Here is a 23,034-nt window from a genome sequence, read left to right as displayed (position 1 = left end):
GTAAACAATTGGCAGCCAGTGCAATTCCCGCAGCCCAGACTGCACATGTTCCCACCGAGGCAGTCCCAGTAGCAGCCTGGCTGCTGCATTTTGCACTAGCTGCAGTTTCCGGGTTCGGTACAGGGGCAGCCCCATGTAGAGGGCATTACAGTAGTCCAACCTCGAGGTGACCGTTGCGTGGATCACTGTTGCCAGGTCGCCGCGCTCCAGGAAGGGGGCCAGCTGCCTCACCCGTCTAAGATGAAAAAAGGTGGACTTGGCAGTAGCTGCTATCTGGGCCTCCATTGTCAAGGGAGGCTCCAGTAGAACTCCCAAGCTCTTAACTCTGCGCACTGCTACCAGTTGCGCCCCGTCAAAAACTGGGAGAGAGACCCCATTCCCTAAACCACCGCGACCCAGGCAAAGGACCTCTGTCTTCGCTGGATTCAGTTTCAGCCCACTCAGCTTAATCCAATCTGCCACAGCTTGCAGCGCTTGGTCCAGATTTTCCGGGGCATTGCTAGTCCGGTCACCCATCAATAGATAGAGCTGGGTGTCATCAGCATACTGATGGCAACCCAGTCCATGTCTCTGGGCAAGGGGGCGCATAAAGATGTTGAATAGCATCGGAGAGAGAACTGCTCCCTGCGGCACCCACAGTTGAGTGAGTGTCTCTGGGACAGCTCTCCTTCAATTGCCACCCTTTGTCCCCGACCCACAAGGAAAGAGGAAAGCCACTGTAAGGCTGACCCCGGAATCCCTACGTCGGCAAGGTGGCGGGCCAGCAGCTGGTGATCGACCATATCGAACGCAGCCGATAGGTCTAACAGCAGCAAAACCGCCGCGCCGCCTCGATCCAGGTGCCTCCGGAGATCGTCCATGAGAGCAACCAAGACTGTCTCCGTCCCATGAGTTGTTTCTCTCCACCACCACTACCACTTGCTAACATAGGCCTCTGTGAATAGGCAGGGAAGTATGTTTCGTGTTGGCTAATAATAGCTGTGAATTAAAAGGTACACTGATGCAGTGAAAGGGTCTTCCAAAATAAGGGTTTTCAACAAGGTTGCAGTTTTAATTTCAGTAAAATATGTAAGATTTGCATGAACAATTCCTGGAACATTACATCTAGAAGGAAGGCAAAGAGACTACAATGTATCTTATTTTTATGTACAAATTATTTCTGACTGATATAACTATTTTACCAAATTTCCCAACAGTTTTAGTCTTTTAGTCCATTTCTTTTCCTCTGTGTCTGTGATCCAAACAGACCTTCATTTTCTTCTTTCTGATCGGAGTTTCTCAGGCTCCAGAGATTTTTCTTGTATTATCCCCATGCCACGTCCCTTTCTTACAACAAACATTTGGGCAGCTTATCTAATATTTATTTAGAACTTTACCAGCTGGCAACCATTCCCAAGTGAAAACCCTAGGAAAAATACTACAGCCAGATACAATGCCAGCACTCTGAAGTTCACTTGTCTGTCTCCTCTGGGTTCATTAGAATCTGGGATTTATAGAGTTTTTTTTTTTTTTTAAAGTAATTCTGACTTCTTGTATCAAAGAGCAACCAGCAGAGAAGATATTTCTACATTTGAATCAACCAATCACCTGGGCCACCATCCAAACCTCACAGTTTTTAAACTACACTCAAGCAAGATCCATAAGTTTTGTATTTTAGAAAAACATTTTGTAGTCAGTAGAAGTTATTAGAATCCAAATCCTATGGGGGGGAACAGTTGTGGTGGTTGTTTCTCAATATTGGTGTATTTTATTTGGTGTTCTTAGTTGAATGTGTCTGTGGAGCAGGTTTTGTGAGACAACTAAGAGAGTGTAAGCAGAAGCTGCCTGTGCTGTACATCCATCATGATCCATATAGTCAACAATTTGTCAACAACTTCTACTCATAGAATAGGTCATTTACAATGACGTATGACGCACTTACTTTGAGAACTGAGAAAACTGCAGAGTTTAGGTAGTCAAGGACATAAAACAGGAGACAGAGCAATGCAATCTGAAGTAGAGTCACACACTTCTAAGTCCTTTGAACTGAAGAGGCTCAGAGTAGTGCAACTCTGTTTAAAAATGAACTGGCGATCACTCAGTGAACTCAGTGGATTACTCTGGTGAGATATAGTGTGTCATCACTTGGAAATAGGCTGGAATTCAATTCCTGGGATCACTTACAAATTTTGGGGGGTGGGGCAGCTGCCCTTATCTACAAAACTATGTTTATAATATTTGACATCATAAAGCAGTTAATTTATCTGAAGTATCTTTATTTGCATAGAAAATTGATCATTGTGTATGTTTTTAGGGATCAATGTATGTTTTTATGTTGTTACCCTCCCTGAGCCAGCCTTGGCAGAATGGGCAGGATATAAATCTCACTAGATAGATAGATAGATAGATAGATAGATAGATAGAGAGAGAGAGAGAGAGAGAGAGAGAGAGAGAGAGAGAGAGAGAGAGAGAGCTGCATTTGATATCAAGTTGTGTTAGATCAGGGGTGGCCAGACTGTGGCACAGGAACCACATGTGGCTCTTGCACACATATTGTGTGGCTCTCAAAGTCCCCACCACCCCATTAGCCAGCTTGGAGAAGACATTTGTCTCTTTAAAACACTTCTCCAAGCCAAGCCAGCTGGTGGCTTGGAAAATGCATTTAAAGTTAAAGTTGCTTTCTTTCCAACCCTCTCTCCTCCCTCCCCTCTCTGTTTTCCTCCCTCCCTCATTTCAAACATCTGGTGTTCATGTCTTGCAGATCTCAGGCATCTGACATTTATTCTATTTGGCTCTTACGTTAAGCAAATTAGATGGACAAAATAATGAACACAATTGCAGATTTTAAAAATTGTAAATACTGGCAGGTAAACTCCCCTGGAATGAGTTTGGAATGATAGTAGCAATTACAAACAACACTTGAGAACTTTTTAAAAAATAGTGGAGAACTGCTGTGTACTCCCCTCTCTCTCGGCTTGGCTTCGCGAACGAAGATTTAAGAAGGGTGCAATAGTCCACGTCTACGACTCCCCTAGTACATGGAGAACTGCTGTGGAAGCGTTCTATGAATGCTCACACATTTTTTCACAGAAGGACATCAAGAACTCTACACAAAATTGTGTGGCCTAGGGTGCTGGGATAAAGGGAAAAGCAATAAAAAGAAACCTCTCCTGCTTCTGCCATTAAAGCAGGTGGGTGGATGTTGTGTACATGAGCTCTTTGTTAGCTCACATTAAAATCTGATCTGGAGAAGAACTTGTGAGGATGTCTTCTACTGAATACGAGAAATAACAGTAATTGGTGTTTGTATTTCAAAACAAAGACATCCTTCAGTGACATCACTAATTTAAACTGGAAGGTTTTGATATAACTTATAAATTCACCAGGTATTTTAGCAAGCCAGATGTTTTGCCCACATCTTCTGCTTCAGTTTTTCATTACCTATCTATTCACATGTCCTCCTTTCTTTTGCCACTAGTAGTTGAAATTTGGAAGGAGAGGTTAGCACAAAAGCAAACCAAGGCCTTTAAGTACAGCTGTTCAAAAATGATTACTTCATTGCAGAAGGCCAAAGAGCCTTCTATCCTATCTTAATCAGGATTTTTGGAGAACCTAAATAAATCTGAACTAAGAGTAGTCTATTTTCTTAAAGCATAGTGTTTTGCCCTCACTACACCCACATATCACCCTACCTAGTATTAGAAGATAATTTCTAGATTGGACAAAGTAATGTGCAGGAAGGTCTGATTTAGGAATCTTGCACTGTAGTAATTAATGCGCTATCCCCTACCCATAGCTTTCTAAACATTTTTGGAAATTTACTGCCTAAGTTTATGCCATGCATCATGTTTTGAAAGATGAGTATAAGTATACTAATTAAATCAACAAAAGACTCCTTGTATGATTGTAAGAAATTCAGTTGTTCTTGAATAGGTATGTGGCTTCTTTTAAGACTTGAATTCGTGTTTGCTTGTGATAACCACTGCACATGAAAACTGGAAAGGGGATGGAATAATCTGGCACTAATATTTCTACTACATTTTCCATCTAGTACCTAACTTCTAAGTTTTATTATTACCTAATTTCCAGATAGTCCATGTTTTCAAAGATTCTGAGTCATGATCATACATGAATACAACATGGGCGCAATACCTATTGGTATATGAAAGTACTACTATTAAGTCTGCTCAGGGCTTTTTTTCCTGGGAAAAAAAAGTGCCGAACTCTCAAAAGGGAAATGATGGAGAAACACATGGGTACTACTCATGAACTTTTAAGCATTTTTTGAGCATTTTGTTTCCACAAAGAGGTTCTGGAACTTCATTCTGCCATGTTTCCCTGGGGGGGGGGGGGACCCTGAGTCTGCTATTCACTGTGTCATTACCAAGTCCTTTCCCATGACATGGGGCTGAGGTTTGGAATGATGGCCAAATGGCCACTTCCATCCTCATCCCACCATGTACTTACGCCCACTACCATAACATTTCTGGCTCCAGGCTGGCAGTTCCTAAGGCAGAACACAGGGCTTTTTTTTTTAGCAGGAATGCACAGGAACACAGTTCCGACTTACTTGGTGTCAAGGGGTGTAGTCTAATATGCAAATGAATTCTGGTTGGACTTTTTTGTAGAAAAAAACAATGGTGACATAGGGGTGTGGCCTAATATGCAAATGAGTTCCTGCTGGGCTTTTTCTTTTAAAAAAGGCCCTGGCAGAACATTAGAGCAATTCCTCAGTGGAACAGGCTTCCTCAGGAGGAGGTGGGCTCTCCTTCCTTGGAAGTTTTTAAACAGAGGCTAGATGGCCATCTGACAGCAATGGAGATCCTGTGAATTTAGGGGGAAGTGTTTGTGAGTTTCCTGCATTGTGCAGGGGGTTGGACTAGATGACCCTAGAGGTCCCTTCCAACTCTATGATTCTATGAACATCTTCTAGAAAGGAAGAGTATAGGCAAGCTTTCTAGCAATGAGTGTTTGGAGAGATAATCCCATTTTACTTAGAGTTAATTTTGCTTTAAATTCTTGAATTTTCTACAGAAATATCATAAAGTAAGCAAGGTCTGAAATTAACAGCTTGTAGAATCCTTGCCCTGATTATCCTATTTTCTTGAGTCTTGACATAATTATCCTATTTTTTCTTGAGTCGTCACCTTAATTTCTGTTCTTCCACTGTAGGCACAGATCCAAGGGATGAGCTATGTCAGTGTCGTGACAGCATTGCAGGGAGTTGCTGTGACATTACATAAAAAAAGAAAATATTTAGGACTCTACTAGAGTTTAACTAACTCCATGGATAATATTAAAAGGATAGAGTTCGTACATAACTGAATATTCAAAACAATTTCATCAGGTTCTTGCAATCTACATTTTTTGTTGTTGTTAAGAAACATACATAAAACAATGATTCTCAAAACTGCTAATTCATTTGCCCCTGGATTTTTCACTTTTTAAAAATTATGCAAATAGAAGATAAGAGAATTTTTCACTTTAAAAAGAGAAAAAATTGTTGTGGCAGAATTTTTCTTTTTGAAAAAAACTTTTCAGTTAATATGGAAAAATAGTGGCAGTCTATAAATTTCACTTAACACTGTAAGCAAAATTGGCAGGCCTCCAAGAGAACAGAAAAGCTTTTATTTCTCTTCTTTTTGTTGCAGATGGACCCAATTCAAAAAGCAGTAATAAATCATACGTTTGGGGTTCCTCTTCCTCACAGAAGAAAGCAAATAATATCGTGCAACATTTGTCAGTTAAGATTTAACTCAGATGTAAGTAGATAATTTTACATCTCTTAATGAGTTTATATATGTGATAATGTTTTCTTTTTGTCTGTGGAACCTACCTGATCATTGTACATAAAATATAATCATATTTATGATCACTTATTATGGATACCGTTTGTCCTTTCATATTCATTTTGGATTTCATTTCTACAGTTTAAGTTCTACCAATCAATTGCAGAAATGTATGTGATAGAAGACTTGATGCATCATGACAGCAAGCTGTAGAGTTTACTTGCTCTTAACATATCCACTAGCCTCAAATGTTTAAATTGCAACATCACCAAAGGTCTTTGGTGTCATTAATTCTTCCCTGACGGTGTTCTTGCCTGGCAATTTTGTCTTCAGTAACTATAGTTTGATAACAATCTAATGAAATGAAGCTGCTTTACAGAACTAATTTAAATGCATAGAAGAAGTGTGTACTAGAGTTGCTAGGCCTAGCAACCAACAGGAGTCATGGTGGAGCAAGGACATGGGGAGTCCTTGCTCCACCATGGCTTAAGCAATGGTATGATTTTGCAACCTAGAAACCCCAGACATGATGTCACACCTATCTAAGGTTCACTAGAAACTCTGTTGTAAAATCATAGATAGATCTAGGTGGGTAGCCATGTTGGTCTGAAGGAATAAAACAAAGTTATAGCCCAGTGGCACCTTTAAGACCAACAAAGTTTTATTCACATGCACATAAACGTTTATACTTTGAATAAAACTTTGCTTGTCTTAAAGGTACCACTGTATTGTAAAACCAAAGATTTTTGGCCAATCTTAGAGAGGACTGCCATCACTTCCTGATTGTTCCCTGACACCTTGCTGTTGCTGATGGCAATTTTTCTTTCTTTCTCCCAGTGTTGCTCATGTGTCTTAAGCAAAGCTTGCTGTGAAAATAAAATCCCCTGCCTCCAGCAGGATACAACAGCACTAACATAGATAGCCTGTGCTGTTAAAAACACTTTCAGCCTGCAAGTGCTACTGGTACTGTATGGTATTTTATGTTGTATGCTTTCCCATATGAAAAAGAAGATGCCCAAACATAAAACTAAAATGCCAGGAGAATTTTAGACTATAACATGCAACCTTCTAATATGAAGTGGTAAATTGTTGGTAATCATAGAATCATACAGTGGGAAGGGACTTCCGGGGTCATATAGACCAACCCCCTGCACAATGCAGGAAATTCACAAATACCGCACCCTCCCCCTAAATTCACAGGATCCACATTGCTGTCAGATGGCCATCTAGCCTCTGTTTAAAAATATCCAAAGAAGGAGAGATTAATATTATAAAATATTAATAAACACTTACTACCTTCCCTATACATTACGCTTTCCCCTCCTCCCCTCCCCCCAAATCTTGACTTCCACCGGTGCCAATTGCCTAAAATTCTAATATCAAAAGGTATCTTTAACTTTAAAAGAATCATAATAAAAAAGAAAAATATATATATATCATTTTGCAAAGAAATAAAACACATTTCTTATACTTTATAAAGTCCCACCCAGTTATCATAGTTCATCTTCTTTCTTCTTCTAAAAACCTAAGTGGTATTCTCAAAAATCACCCAATGTCCTTTTACTTTCCATTCTTTTTCTATATATCTTCTGAATTTATCCCAATCCATTTTAAATCCCTCTAAATCATAGTCTTTCAAGATTCTTGTAAGTTTATCCATTTCACTCCATGACATATCCATTTAACTCCATGACAATTGATTCCTTGATTTTTAAGTTGTCACGCACAGTATTTTAAACTCTCATTGTAATCAACTTTGAGTCCTGAAAGGTGGATCAAAATTGACTTGAACATAAAATAAATAATGTTTGACAGGAAGTGAGCTAGTTAGAGATTAAATTGAGATTTTTTTTATAAATTCCTCCAAGCCTTGTGTATACTGCTTGTTACTGAACTTACGTGAGGAAAGTTGACATGCTGTACACACATGTGTTTGAGGGACATGAAATAATCAAATTATATTTTTACTTCATCTTTTTTGTTCATGGTGGGTTTGCTGATCTTCCACATTTTGTGGCTGCTTCATTTTTTAAACTAATAAAATAATTTTGAAATAAATTTATTTGTAGGTTTTTAGCATGTTAAACAATATGGACTAAAGTAAGTCCTTGGAAATATTCAAGTATTTTGAGCATCCCTTTTGATAAAAAGCAGACCTCCATAGAAACAAGAGGATTTTTTTGAATCCTAGAGATCCAATTTCTATATCAGGAATGGACAAAAATACATTTATTTATGGCATGATTGTATTATGAAAACATTTATTGTAAAGCAGCTCTGTATGATATTTCATTTCCATTCAGTATGGAGAAGCATTCTTCAAGTCATAGGGTCATGAAATCAAGTTTCCAGTGGAAATCAAAAAAGGCAACACTGTTGCAAAATTATTTAAATCCTTTCTGTAGAAGTTATCTATGAGTCTTTGCAACAGCTGCATGTTCAGGATTTCTTTGTTCTTCCACAAGGAAAAAGAGTAAGCCATAATTAATAAATTTCTCCATGCCAGTACAGTACTGTGGTTCAGGCTTCATCTTCAAGAGAGAATTGCTTTTTATGTGTTATTTCACAGTACATTTACAACACTCTCTGCTCTTCCATTTTATCCTAACACCCACCCTGTTTATGACTTTAGATAAATATGCAAGCCATGCAAAGTCCTGCAAAACTTGGTTATATTCAGAAATATACTTTAGTCAAATGATTCTTTTGGAGTATGTACTTATTTATTTTGTTAATTTGATGTTGTGCCTCTCCAAAGACAGGTGCCCAAGGCAGCTCATCTGTAAAATCATTTCCAAAAAATCAACAATATAAAGTGTCAGTTAAAGCCTAGCCAGGGACAAGTGCCTAACAAGCCTCAAGAGGATGAGCTCAGTTTAAACCCAGCTGCAAGAGAAGTCAGCTAAAGACCAGTCAGGACAGTGGGAGCTGAGAGCTTCTCTCCACCTTGGCTTGTCATTGGCTTCTCATGTAGCCCGGTTTAAATCAGTTGTGCCTACAGGGAGCAAACTGTTACTTGTGGGCACTGCTTCTGGTGTGCAAATTTTCCTTTTCTTCTTCTTCTTCTAAGGTCTATTGGACCTGAAAAAATTCAAGATTTCTGAAAAATCCCGGATCCAAATACCACACCAGTATTAGAATCCAGAATTTTTTCAGGAAACACAATGTTTTCACAGTTCAGTATACCCAAACTGAAAAAAATGGGGGTGGGGGATAGAATTGCACACCTCTAGCCAGGAGCCCGAGAACAGTAAAAGTGGTTCAATGATACACAGTGTGACTTCAGACTAGTAGCCAGTTTGGTGTAGTGGTTAAGTGTGCAGACTCTCATCTCAGAGAACTAGGTTTGATTCCTCATTCCTCCACTTGCAGCTGCTACAATGGCCTTGGGTCATCCACAGCTATTGCAGAGCTGTCCTTGAAAGGGCAGCTTCTGTGAGAACTCTCTCAGCCCCACCTACCTCACAGGGTGTCCGTTGTGGGGGAGGAAGGTAAAGGAGATTGTAGGCCGCTCTGAGATTCAGAGTGTAGGGCAGGGTATAAATCCAATATAATCATCATATTCTTCTTCATACTTCATGGCAAACAGATTCTGTAACTCAAAAGAGTTTCGAGGGTAGTTGGTGATATGGCACAAGTTTCAGCTGTTAAATCCAAAATCCCCCACAGTACAAGCCCCTTGCCTAAGTATCTCTTTGTTCCTTATTTTAAGATTTTTTTTTGTATCAGGCTGGTTAAGATTACTAGTAGTGAGATACAGATTTTAATGGGACAAGAGAAGTTTGAGGTTTGGATATTTCAGTAACCCCAGATTATTCACTTTATGAGTAAATCCTAAATTGTTCACACTTAGATCCAAATAGGCAGCCGTGTTTGTCTGAAGTAGTAAAACAAAATAGGAGTTAATTGCACCTTTAAGACCAACTTAGTTTTATTCAGAACGTAAGCTTTCGTGTGCATGCGCACTTCTTCAGATGAGGAATGAGGTACAGTAAGCAGAACCACAGTAACATGTCAGAATGTGAGAATGCCTGTTAATTATTCTGTTGCTAATAAACCTGGGTCAAAAAGAAGGCATTTCTTTCCCAGAAAAAAGAAATGACTTCTTTTTGACCCAGGTTGACATTTTACTGTTTTATGGTTTCCCACGCTAATGCAACCCAGATCAAAGGTTTTCTGAATTTGTTAATTTTACTATTCTGCTATTGGTTTTTAACTTTGTACCACTTGGCATTCCAAACCCCACCAGCTATATGTGGCTCTGCTTACTGTACCTCATTCCTCGTCTGAAGAAGTGTGCATGCATATGCACATGAAAGCTTAAGTTCTGAATAAAACTAAGTTGGTCTTAAAGGTGCAATTGACTCCTATTTTGTTCACACTTGGAATGACATTTTTGTATAGTGTGTGGCAACCTGCATTCCCTGCAAATAAAATGAATACAACAAATAACTCTTCCAGCTTTATCGTGAGTCTGCAAAAATGAAACAATAGTTTTGCAAATAAAGCATGTAATATAATAATAACAAGTTTCCTGTGCATTCCATTTCATGGATTCTGTCACTAACCTCATCAGTATCATCTCTTGTTCAGATCCTCATGCATGAAGTCCATTTTTCATACAGAATATTATGATTTCTCAGCTTTGTTTGATTCAGGATCTCTGTGGAGTCTGTTTAATCCTAGCTGTTCATGTGACTACATACAGCATGCCATAAGGGCAGTCTTGTATGTAAAGGTTGGAAAATGATGCAGGAGTGGAAAACATATGGTGCATACATCCAACCTTGATGATTTGCTTCTTTTCATGACCTCTTGTCCTGTGAGAATAACTTAGCTTGTGAAGTATTTTTAAAGAAGTAGTTTAAACAAAATCTTTAAAACATAACAACAAAAACCTCCTCCCTTCCTGGCATGTAATTGCTCAAGTGTAATATGTCTAATAGGTATGTTCTCCTTTGGAAAGTAAATGTGACTCATGCCCCAAATGCTTTTTTATTTCCTACCTTAAAAAAAAAGTCTGGTTTATGTTGTCAACTGGAAAATGTAATGAAAAAGAAAGATATAGAAAGGAATAGATGCAGAGATTCCTGTGGTATCTCTGGCATTCACGTCTGCATAATTTAGAAACCCTGCAGAACATCCAGACATCTTGAGACATAAGACTATTGCCCTAAGGAAGTCGAACCAAATACCACAGGATGCCTTGCTTTTATGTAGCATATATGACTACTTTGAGAACAACCAATGAATTGTTACACAGTTGGATGTGTAATGGCTTTGTTTTTATGGGCATATGCTGCACAGTTTGAAACATTACCTTATGTTTCCTAAGACACAATTTTAAAAGCTGGTAATACTAGCAGAAATCACAGTCAGAACCTATGAGATGGCTGTAATGGGATGTGTTAAGAACCATTTGACTATTTTAGAATAGTTTATTTTATCTCTACCATTTTTGTCATTGTTGTATTATAATCAAAATTATTATTCTTCAGAGCTGATCAGCAATCCTGCACACAGGCTGCTCTAGCCAATTAAAGTTGATGGGAGCCAAGTATCCTAATTCTGAACTGCAGCTTTACCATGAGTAGTTAGTGCTGGATTGTACATCTGCACTATAAATCAGTTCTGTCAAATAAAACTCCAGAATGCAATACAGAGTTTAGGGTAAACTAGCCCAAAGATTTCTGGAACCTTAGACAAATAAATTGCCACTTCCCCTGCATTAGGCTTGCCAGTCTCCAGGTCTGGGCAGGGGATCCTTCAGTTTTGCAGGCTCCTCCTCGCCACCAGCCAGCTGGCTGTTAGGGGAAGCCCTGCCCCAACAGCCATGATGTATCTTTAAATGTCTGCAGATTTAGAAAATGCTTGCAAACTTCTAAGCGTGTTTTCGAAAGTGTGTGTGCCTTTAGATCTCAGCAGGAGGAAAGCAATGGGAGTGGGGGCAAGCAGGCAGAGCCCTACTTCCTTCCTGATGAGTCTGTAAAGGTGTGAGAAAGGAAGAGAGCAGAGTCCCTCTGTTTTGCATTCTTTTCAGAAGTGGATTGCATAGTTAAGTGGATAGTAAAGAGTAAACTAGAACCAGATTATGGGATGGAGAAAATTGCTGTCTTCCTTACTTGGGTTCTCCTGTGGTATTCTGAAGAAGATGGTTGAAATACAGCAGACTGTTACATTCAGCAACTCCCATGAGTAAATTGCCTGAGTGAGATTACAAAAGTGTGGGCTTGCAAACTGTGTGTATTTTGGCTTCTTTGCGAGTGTGTGTCCTTTAATAAAGCCAAGTCCTTTAATAAAGCCAAGCCTAACAAGGGACTTGTGGGGGTATGACAAATTTCACTTTCATTTAGTAGAAGTGCAGCTGCTGAGGAACACTCTGAAGGCAAAAAGGAGGATGAGGAAATAAAGACTATATTCAGGGGAGTTGCACTGCTGTATTTTTAACTATTTAGGGAATGAGAAAGTCTCCTGGCTCAAATCCCAAAGCCTCCAAGCTCAACCCCCAGAGTTCCCAGGTATTTTCTGAGTTGGACCTGGCAACCCTATCCTAGACTGTGGGAAAGCCACTGACACCACTCTCCTTCCCTCTGTAGCATGGGGAAGGTGCCACCTAGGGTGACCATAATGTCTGAAGGCCAGCCAGGGACACGGGGGGGGGGGTGCGCGCGCGCGGAGCGTGCGCGCCGCCGGAAACAGGAAGTGACGTCACTTCCGGTGACGTCACTTCCGGTGATGTCATGCCACCACCGGAAACAGGAAGTGGCATCACTTCCTGTGACATCATTTCCCCCGCGTCACCTGCCGGAAACAGGAAGTGACTTCACAGCACTTCCTGTGACGTCCCCAAAAATCCCCCAAATATCACCGCCGGAAACAATTTTGCTCTCAAATCCTGTATATACTTCATCAGTATATGGGATAAGGCACTTTCTCAACTGTGCTGCATAATGCAGCCTATTTATTTTGTCCTGTTGGCTCTGTTGGCTCTATCTGCGCCACCTTCATCACTTTCGGGGTGTGGATCCCCCAGTGGGGTGGTCTCCCGACTCCCTCCGCTGACTGTTTCTGATAGCCCTGCGCCCCCTCTTTCATTTGATATGTGTCCCGTGCGGGTGCCACCCTCCCGCCGGGAGATGCCGCAAAATGAGCCCCCTTGAGGCTTATGGCGGCAGGGCTCGGGGGAAGCGAGCTAGACTGCTGTTCTTTTGAGGGGTTATAGAGTGTTTCGAGCCCGTCCCTGTGGCATCGGTCCCATCGTTGTGGGACCCAGGGGGCCGGCGCAGCGGCACGCCGAAGCAGCCTGTCACTAATAACACCGGTCAAGATGCAGGACAGGAACCTGGAAGTGACCGACAGGCTGCTTCAGCGTGCTGCTGCGCCGGCCCCCTGGGCCCCACAACGATGGGACCGATGCCACAGGGACGGGCTCGAAACACTCTATAACCCCTCAAAAGAACAGCAGTCTAGCTCGCTTCCCCCGAGCCCTGCCGCCATAAGCCTCAAGGGGGCTCATTTTGCGGCATCTCCCGGCGGGAGGGTGGCACCCGCACGGGACACATATCAAATGAAAGAGGGGGCGCAGGGCTCTCAGAAACAGCCGGCGGAGGGAGTCGGGAGACCACTCCACTGGGGGATCCACACCCCGAAAGTGATGAAGGTGGCGCAGATAGAGCCAACAGAGCCAACAGGACAAAATAAATAGGCTGCATTATGCAGCACAGTTGAGAAAGTGCCTTATCCCATATACTGATGAAGTAAATACAGGATCTGAGAACAAAATTGCACTAGAAGACACAAACACAAAGCTCCCTTACACTGAATCAGTGCTTGGGTCCACCAAAGTCAGTATTGTCACATAAGAGAAGCCCTGTTGGATCAGGCCAGTGGCCCCTCCAGTCCAACACTCTGCGTCACATAATAACATAAGAGAAGCCCTGTTGGATCAGGCCAGTGGCCCATCCAGTCCAACACTCTGCGTCACATAACAACATAAGAGAAGCCCTGTTGGATCAGGCCAGTGGCCCATCCAGTCCAACACTCTGCGTCACATAACAACATAAGAGAAGCCCTGTTGGATCAGGCCAGTGGCCCATCCAGTCCAACACTCTGCATCACATAACAACATAAGAGAAGCCCTGTTGGATCAGGCCAGTGGCCCATCCAGTCCAACACTCTGCGTCACATAACAACATAAGAGAAGCCCTGTTGGATCAGGCCAGTGGCCCATCCAGTCCAACACTCTGCATCACATAACAACATGAGAGAAGCCCTGTTGGATCAGGCCAGTGGCCCATCCAGTCCAACACTCTGCGTCACATAACAACATAAGAGAAGCCCTGTTGGATCAGGCCAGTGGCCCATCCAGTCCAACACTCTGCATCACATAACAACATGAGAGAAGCCCTGTTGGATCAGGCCAGTGGCCCATCCAGTCCAACACTCTGCGTCACATAAGAACATAAGAGAAGCCCTGTTGGATCAGGCCAGTGGCCCATCCAGTCCAACACTCTGTGTCACATAAGAACATAAGAGAAGCCCTGTTGGATCAGGCCAGTGGCCCATCCAGTCCAACACTCTGCATCACATAACAACATAAGAGAAGCCCTGTTGGATCAGGCCAGTGGCCCATCCAGTCCAACACTCTGCATCACATAACAACATAAGGAGGGAGGGAGGGAAGGAAGGAAGGAAGGGAGAAAGGGAGGGAGGGAAGAAGGGAAGAAAGGAAGAAGGGAGGGAGGGAAGGAAGGAAGGAAGGGAGGGAAGGGAGGGAGGAAGGAAGGGAGGGAAGGAAGGAAGGAAGGAAGGAAGGAAGGAAGGAAGGAAGGAAGGAAGGAAGGAAGGAAGGAAGGAAGGAAGGAAGGAAGGAAGGAGGGAAGGAGGGAAGGAAGGAAGGAAGGAAGGAAGGAAGGAAGGGGAGGGAGGGAGGGAAGGAAGGAAGGGGGGAGGGAAGGAAGGAAGGAAGGAAGGAAGGGGGAGGGAGGGAAGGAAGGAAGAAAGGAAGGGAGGGAGGAGGGAGGGAAGGAAGGAAGGCCGCCCCCCGCCCCCCCCCCCCCGCTTTCGGCCCCCTTACCTTATTCCAGGGCGGCGGAGTCCAGCGGCGGCGGCGGCGGGGAGTCCTCCGGCGGCGGCGTCGCGGCGAGGGAGGGAGGGAGCTGCCGGCGCTGGCCTCCAGGGACCAGCGCCGGCTGCTCCGCGGCTTCCCCGCGGCCTCCGCTGCTCCCTGGAGGCCCTCCAGAGACTCTGGAGGGCCTGCAGGGACCAGCGGAGGCCGCGGGGAAGCCTTCGCTGGCCGGCGCTGGTCCCGGAAGGCCTTCCAGAGGCTCTGGAAGGCCTTCCGGGACCAGCGCCGGGTGCCCCGCGACTTCCCCACGGCCTCCGCTGGTCCCTGCAGGCCCTCCAGAGACTCTGGAGGGCCTCCAGGGACCAGCGGAGGCCGCGGGGAAGCCTTCGCTGGCCGGCGCTGGTCCCCGAAGGCCTTCCAGAGCCTCTGGAAGGCCTTCCGGGACCAGCGCCGGGTGCCCCGCGGCTTCCCCGCGGCCTCCGCTGGTCCCTGCAGGCCCTCCAGAGACTCTGGAGGGCCTGCAGGGACCAGCGGAGGCCGCGGGGAAGCCTTCGCTGGCCGGCGCTGGTCCCGGAAGGCCTTCCAGAGGCTCTGGAAGGCCTTCCGGGACCAGCGCCGGGTGCCCCGCGGCTTCCCCGCGGCCTCCGCTGGTCCCTGCAGGCCCTCCAGAGACTCTGGAGGGCCTACAGGGACCAGCGGAGGCCGCGGGGAAGCCTTCGCTGGCCGGCGCTGGTCCCCGAAGGCCTTCCAGAGCCTCTGGAAGGCCTTCCGGGACCAGCGCCGGGTGCCCCGCGGCTTCCCCGCGGCCTCCGCTGGTCCCTGCAGGCCCTCCAGAGACTCTGGAGGGCCTACAGCGACCAGCGGAGGCCGCGGGGAAGCCTTCGCTGGCCGGCGCTGGTCCCCGAAGGCCTTCCAGAGCCTCTGGAAGGCCTTCCGGGACCAGCGCCGGGTGCCCCGCGGCTTCCCCGCGGCCTCCGCTGGTCCCTGCAGGCCCTCCAGAGACTCTGGAGGGCCTGCAGGGACCAGCGGAGGCCGCGGGGAAGCCTTCGCTGGCCGGCGCTGGTCCCGGAAGGCCTTCCAGAGGCTCTGGAAGGCCTTCCGGGACCAGCGCCGGGTGCCCCGCGGCTTCCCCGCGGCCTCCGCTGGTCCCTGCAGGCCCTCCAGAGACTCTGGAGGGCCTACAGGGACCAGCGGAGGCCGCGGGGAAGCCTTCGCTGGCCGGCGCTGGTCCCGGAAGGCCTTCCAGAGGCTCTGGAAGGCCTTCCGGGACCAGCGCCGGGTGCCCCGCGGCCTCTCCGCGGCCTCCGCTGGTCGCTGGAGGCCCTCCAGAGTCTCTGGAGGGCTTCCAGCGACCAGCGGAGGCCACGGAGAGGCCTCCACCACTGCCGCCGGGCCCCGCGCGCGGGCGGGGAAGGCGGGGAGTGAGGGTGGGAGCGTCCCTGCGCGTGCGCAGGGACGCTCCCTCCCTCACTCCCCGCCTTCCCCGCCCGCGCCCGCGGCCCACCGGCTCCTGGGCTGCCTAAACCGGGACCTTTAATGGTCCCGGTATAGGCAGCCCGGGATCCGGGATTGGGTGGCCAGATCCGGGAATGTCCCGGGAGACCGGGACGGTCTGGCCACCCTATATGGTACCCAATTTTAGAGTACCTTCAAATACAAAAGGAAAATCGTGATATTATTTCAGCTTTACACCTTTGGTAATAACATTATGATTTTGTTGAGCAATATTTTTACTTATGTGAGGCTATCAATTTTATTGTTTATGCTATTATTAGCTGTAAACAAATATTATTGTGTATAAATCTTTTTTTTATTTATACCCCGCCCTCCCCGCCAATCTTGACAGTCCTCATTGTTTTTAAGTTTATATGATTATGTATTTAAGCCTATATTTAATACTCTAGTATATAACAAGATTTAAAATTCAATAAATTATATTTGAGGGGGAAAAGGGCTGAAGTAAATGTTATGGCATTCGTGAGGGATGCCCTGCCATCTTGAAAGACAGAATTCCTAGTGCTCAAGACCACTGTTGTGGGGGGGAGGGGCTCCTGCCTTCCCCTGTGCTGTTTTTCTATTCCAAGAGAAGCTTGGAGACATTATTTGTTCATACCTCCCCAAGAGCTATTCCATTGCGGAAAAATATCATGGGGGAAGGCAGGAGCCCCTCCCCTCTGCTCCCCACATCATAGTGTTCCTGATGTACCCCATGATACAATTTAAAAGATTTCCCTGGTGGGAATTCAGAGTTTGTAAATGCTGGGGCATCCCCAGGAAGACCCAGACAATCTCATCTGACTCTAATCAAGCTTCTGTTTTGATCAGAATTAAAAATATTTTTTTAAAGATTTCAAATAGCCATCAGGAACTTGCCTCTTATCAAGATGGAATAAAAAAAGGCCAGTTCAAATGAAATCCCAGGAGCTGTTATCAATTTCGTTTTCATGTAAGAACAAATAGGCAGGTATATTCATAGTAGTAGTAACCCACAATCTTGAATAGCAGATAGATCTTAGGAAATTACTTTTGTGTGAATTGATTTACAAGTCTTGTTCGACCGGGTTTCTATAGGTGTAAGTGTGCACTTAGAGGAAAAATCCACTGCTGCATAAATATATTTCATTTGTACTGGAGCACTTTGTTATAGGCATAAATGCCTCCTTGTACACTTATAAAGAAGCTTTCAGGAATATTCAGAGAATTGGATTTATGCTTTCCCCAGCATAGCTTATTTTCTCTGCATCAGTGGTCTTGTCATGATAATCAACTTTTTTTGTCCCAGCCATCAATCATTCTTGATTACAGCTGGATAGAAGTTTTGTACTGTTGATCAGCTCATCAGCGTGCATAATATTATACCTGGAGACTACTGAAATTTGTTGCTCAATGGGAACTCAGTTGCCTTTGCAGCTTTTGTCTAAAGTACTTTCATCTACCTTGCAAGTTCTCTTCCCTTGCAAGTTCTCACTTCTACCTTTGATTGTAGTCTTTGAATTTAGATTATTCTTGCTTTGATGAAATTGAAGTATCTTTCTTTGCTATAACATGCTTCGTTTAATTGGACAAATATTACAGTAATTATTAGTACAGTAAACAGAATTCTTTTTTTAAAAGCACAAATTAAAAGACAGTACTTTTGCCTCAAGCGACAAAGCGAACTCTGTCTTTTAAAGAGCAAAGCCAGTTATTTCCATTAATTTAGTTAAGGTGAAATTTGATCACTGATGTTCAGTTTATTATCTAGTCATACCTGATTCTCTTTTATACCTAGCATCCCCTCCTTGTTCCCCCCAGTGGTACTGCCCTGAGTTTAGCTGTCCTTGATATGGGGGAAAGGGGTCAGAGTCAGGGCAAGGCAAATATTTACAGCTTTTTGGCTGCCTCAGTAAGCAATGGGATAGAGGCCAGCTTTCCCTCTTTTGCCAGCTGGTCTTCTCCCCTTGAGTCTTCATTCCAGAGGGGAATTGCTAATGACAGGTCCTCCGTTGGTCCCTTCCCTGCCTTAGCAGTATCTCGACACTCCTTGTATTGCCCTTTGTGGTTGCAGTCTGGGTGGTTGGGCTCGCTGGCTTCCTGTAAGGTCTTGGAGTCTGAGGCTGCCAGAGCAGGTCTCAAGCAGTAAGTTTGGATCCTATAAAGCTTTTTTGCTAATGGTAGCACTCTTCTCCAGCACAAGGGGCTTTCTGCTGATCTTAATGATATGAATATTTATTTGAATTATACAAATATTTATTCAGAGGTTTTGATAGCTGTATCATATAACTACATACCCAGAAAATGTACCACTAAAAGAAGATGATGATGATGAAGAAGATGATGATAATTCTATTGGATTTATATCCCACCCTATACTCTGAATCTTAGAGTCTCAGAGCAGTCACAATCTTCTTTTACCTCCACCCCCACAACAAGCACCTTGTAAGGTAGGTGGGGTCGAGAGAGCTCTTACAGCAGCTGCCCTTTCAAGGACAACTCCTAAGAGAGCTATGGCTGACCCAAGGCCATTCCAGCAGCTGCAAGTGGAGGAGTGGGAAATCAAACCTGGTTCTCCCAGATAAGAGTCCACGCACTTAACCACTACACCAAACTGGCTCTCTTAGACAGTCTCAGAGACAGCTGGCTCATGCATACACAGTAATGTGTACTCAAGTGTTGTTTCCCAGCATTCCATCAAGTGTTATAGTCAGAAATTAAGTACAGTTCTCATCTTGTTAGGCCACTGGCAACATAGGATTGAAGCAGCATGAGAGCCTAGAAATAGCACCTGAACTTGCAGGTTGTATCTTGCTTTGATTGCACTGTATATGTGCCTTGAAGTGCACATGAGAGATCAGGCTACCATGGTGCAGCTTCTTTTGCTTCTGCCATTTTTCTTCAGCTAGATGCTCTATAAAATAAGGAGGACAAGCTTCTACTCCAGTGGTGATAATGACTAAAGACCTTTCACAGCAGTGCCTTCTACCTGCTACTTGTATTGATTCCCTTTCCCTCCCCTCAATGCACTGATTGTGTTCCATGAACTATTACAGACCCATTTTCTACCACCTGAAAGTAGGAGCCATACAGATGAATTCAAATTGTTTGGCAGCATTATTTGAATTGCATCCAACTTGACAGCCACTGCACGGGTTCTGCATTCACAGGACGTAGCCAGGTCCACATATCAAAGAATCTGCTGAGTTGAGTTCAAATTATCTTAGTGATTTCAGTGGGCAGGCTGAAATAAACTGCATGTGATTCCTTTGTAAAGTTTACTTTAAATGAGGTATTTCTAGCCTTCTCAAATTTAATACTTATGCAGACTTTCTCCTTTCAGATATTGTTTTTTTTCTTTAATGGAGCTTTTAAAAGTAATTCATGTTGCATTGTGGTATTATTTTATTATAGGAAATGAATAAGTTACAATAATCTTCTAAATATGGCACTTCAAATGACCAAATGTAATAACTAAGTGGAATGCTGGAGAATACAACAGTTAAAAAACTCTTTTTTTGATTTAAAATATTTTAATTAGCCAGCTCTGATTTTATTGTTCCTGCTGATCATTGTTTAGAACAATGTTTCTTCTGATCATGCTGGTCAAGCCTGATTCAGATATAGCAGAGGTCCCCAACCCCCGGACTGCAGACCGGTACCAGTTCGCGGCCTCTTAGCTGCCGGGCCACACAACAAAAGGGAGGGCAGCAGCAGCAAGACACATGATGCATATCAGGATTTTTTTTCTCCTTCGGACAGCTGCCTTTACTCCAGCTCACCTCCCACTTTCCCTGAGGCAGTAACTGTGAGAGAAAAGGAGGGGAAAGGGTGGAGCTGGCTGGCTGGGTTCTGCTCCCTTTTGGCTGCTCTACCTCGCTCACTTTCTCGATGTGTCAACTGGGTGCTGATGTTGGAGGCAGTCGGCGAAACAAATTCTGACATGGAGATCTGGTCTGCCATGTTGGGGAGGGAGGAAAGGAAGGAGGGAAGGGATAAAAGAGTGGTGGTAGGGCAGCTCCAGCAGAGGAAAAGTCAGATGACCGGGTGGAAACTGTGGATTTGTTCAGCTTGCTGGCCGGGGCCCAGGCACTGAGTGAGCTGCAGCAAAGGAACGGTAGGAAAATGGAGAGTTGTTGGCTGGGCGGGCCTAGCTAGTGCAACGGACGGGGCTCTTCTTAGAGGTGTGATTTCATTTCATGGAAGGAGGGAGGCTCAGCAGTGGCAGGGCAGGGGCGAACTCAGCTGGAAGAGGGAGAAAGGTCTGGTAAGCCCAAAGTGGGATTTTGCGCAGTGCAGTTGTGAAATCTTGCAGATGGCTTGCAGCCAATTTAGGAGATGCTGCCTGCTACCCTGTTCCCTCTTTCTGGGGACTTCCTTTGGGTACATTCACTTTGTGTTATATTCTTAGTCTGTTTTGGACTCTGGGTGGGTTATGCAGAGTGAGTTTTGAGGCATCACCCCTAAAGTGGTACTGCAAAATGGACACACACACACTCCACAGACTCCCAATGTGGATATGTGATGTGTTGTATAATTATTTCATTATATATTACAATGCAGTAATAGAAATAAAGTGCACAATTATATAATCCCAAAATCATCACTGCCACCCCCCACCCCCAGTCCTTGGAAAAATTGCCTTCCACAAAACCGGTCCCCGGTGCCAAAAAGGTTGGGGACCACTGAGATACAGGAAATCCTAGACATTTAGTTAACCTTCGTATATCATGTTATTAAGCCCTGAGGAAGAACTAGACCTCAACAATGTTTTTGGTTTGTTTAGGGTATAAAGCACAAGTAAAAATATTACTGAAGAATGTTTTAATTAAAACATAATTATTTATAATTTTAACATAGACTTACTGAAAAGAGTATAATACCACCCACTGTTTCACATAGTTCATTAAAGGAGAACTATTATTTGAGCCCATTTAAAATGGCTTATCAAAAATAAGCAGGTTAGAGGCAAGGAGTATCTTCAAAGAAGAATACCTAGTTTAGTTAAGTTTCTCAGACGTCTAAAATTCAAAAATCATCTCGCAACAATAGCTCCCTGTGCCACCTGAGGGGGCTCACATTTTTGACTAGCTATCTTTTAAATTCAAACATCATACAGAGTCAAATATCTTCTTCAAATATATCACATTCAGGGCCTGTTCAGACGCACAGTTTAATCAGTTGTCGCTGCTGTTTCCTACCGGATTAAAAGTGGCTGATCAGACAGCAACATCTGCCTCCTGGTAGTCAATCATTGCCCCCCCCCCCCCAATCCTTCTCCAAATAGGATTATTTTGTTACCTGCTCCTTTGCGGTGTTTTTTTAGTTGTCCGGTTTCATCTCGTAGTTTTCTCCGTCTGGATAGTTCTGCTGCGATATTAACCAACTTCTGGATGTCTGAAAGCTGTCCCAGAGCAAAAGGAGCCTCAGAGATCCGGTTTATGGTTGCCATTTATGCGCATAACCACATAACCACAATGTTTTCTGACCTATGTGCATAATGTGCCTATGCACATTATGCGCTTATGCACATAATAGTGGGGAAAGCAAAAAAAGGAACCACATGGTGCCATCGTGTGGACAGCAGAAGATGGTTTCATCGCGGAGTGATTCATATGGCAATATGACAATCTGATTGATACTATCCAGAACGATATTCGGAACAGAACCGGGTCAATTTAACACAGACTCAACAAGCTGTGTGAACAGGGCCTATGTTAGTTTATTTTTGTGACCTTTTATCTTAACAAAGAATATCACAAATAGGCATTAGAAGTTTCTTGTACATACGGCTATCAGCTGGAGTCCAGCCAATAAACCCCATCTTTGACCTATGTCCTCATTTTAGGATTTAGTTAGATATTCTTGACAATTTCACATGCTTCTCACACGTGGGCCCCAATACATATTATCCATTGATATGACTTTCTTATCTACAAAATGCCATGTTTTTATTTTTTCCCCTTTACCTCTCTCAAGGCTATTATGTCCTGGGTCTCTGGACTGAGTAGCTGGCAGGTTCAGCTGACAGACCAGGCCAGTCCTGTTTCTGACTTATGGAAGCATCCTGCATGATTTTTTTTTAATCAAGACCAGCAACTGTTTCCTTATATTCCTGGTAATAGTAACAGGTGCTCAATTACTTTAAGTGATGCAAGCAAACAGACTAAGACAATTCAATATATATTCTTTTGCCTCCTTAATCGATTCTATAGTACAAAACCACTCAAAATGTCAATTTTAGAGGGCCACTGATGAGTACTTGGTAGTTTTAAAAAGATAAAGTACTAACTACAGAGGCTTGCTTTCATCTAAATTGATGATGATTGTTATTTTCAAACAGAGTGATAATAAAAACACTATTGCTCTTCATGTTTTAATTACTTTAATACTTCTTGCTGATCCAAATTTCCATATCTTCAGCAGAAATTCTTTCCATAGCATGTTTATGTTTCTAGTTTAATAATCAGTGGGAGCATGTTGTGGTATTAACATTCTCCATCAATCTGTATTACTCTTCCAAAGGCTTGCCCCTCCTTATCGCTCTATAAATTGCAAAAGTCTGTGCTGCTGAATACCCATATATATTTTCTAATATAATTCTAGTCTAATAGATTTCTATAATGTATCTGTCATTATTTGTCAATTTATCATGTAATGTAATGCTTGAATCAAATTTGTATGTGGTGATAAATGCCTATAATAAAGTCTGTTGTAAACAGGCAC

At 43.9% G+C, this 23,034-nt stretch overlaps 1 protein-coding gene across 7 annotated transcripts in view; it reads left to right on the top strand.

The window, feature by feature from the left end:
• ZNF385D (zinc finger protein 385D) overlaps positions 1–23,034 on the top strand; it is a 638,761-nt gene that overhangs the window by 514,609 nt on the left and 101,118 nt on the right. For 4 of the 7 annotated variants that reach the window (XM_060248777.1, XM_060248775.1, XM_060248774.1 and 1 more), the window contains one exon: positions 5,631–5,741. The exons of the other annotated variants lie outside the window; for them this stretch is intronic. In XM_060248777.1, coding sequence (XP_060104760.1) covers positions 5,631–5,741 — 111 coding nt within the window. The remainder of the gene's footprint in view (positions 1–5,630; positions 5,742–23,034) is intronic. 7 annotated transcript variants of the gene reach the window in all.

The sequence above is a fragment of the Heteronotia binoei genome, chromosome 10 (genome assembly GCF_032191835.1).
Source record: "Heteronotia binoei isolate CCM8104 ecotype False Entrance Well chromosome 10, APGP_CSIRO_Hbin_v1, whole genome shotgun sequence".
NCBI lineage: Eukaryota > Metazoa > Chordata > Lepidosauria > Squamata > Gekkonidae > Heteronotia > Heteronotia binoei.
This window is presented reverse-complemented; position numbering and strand designations above follow the sequence as displayed.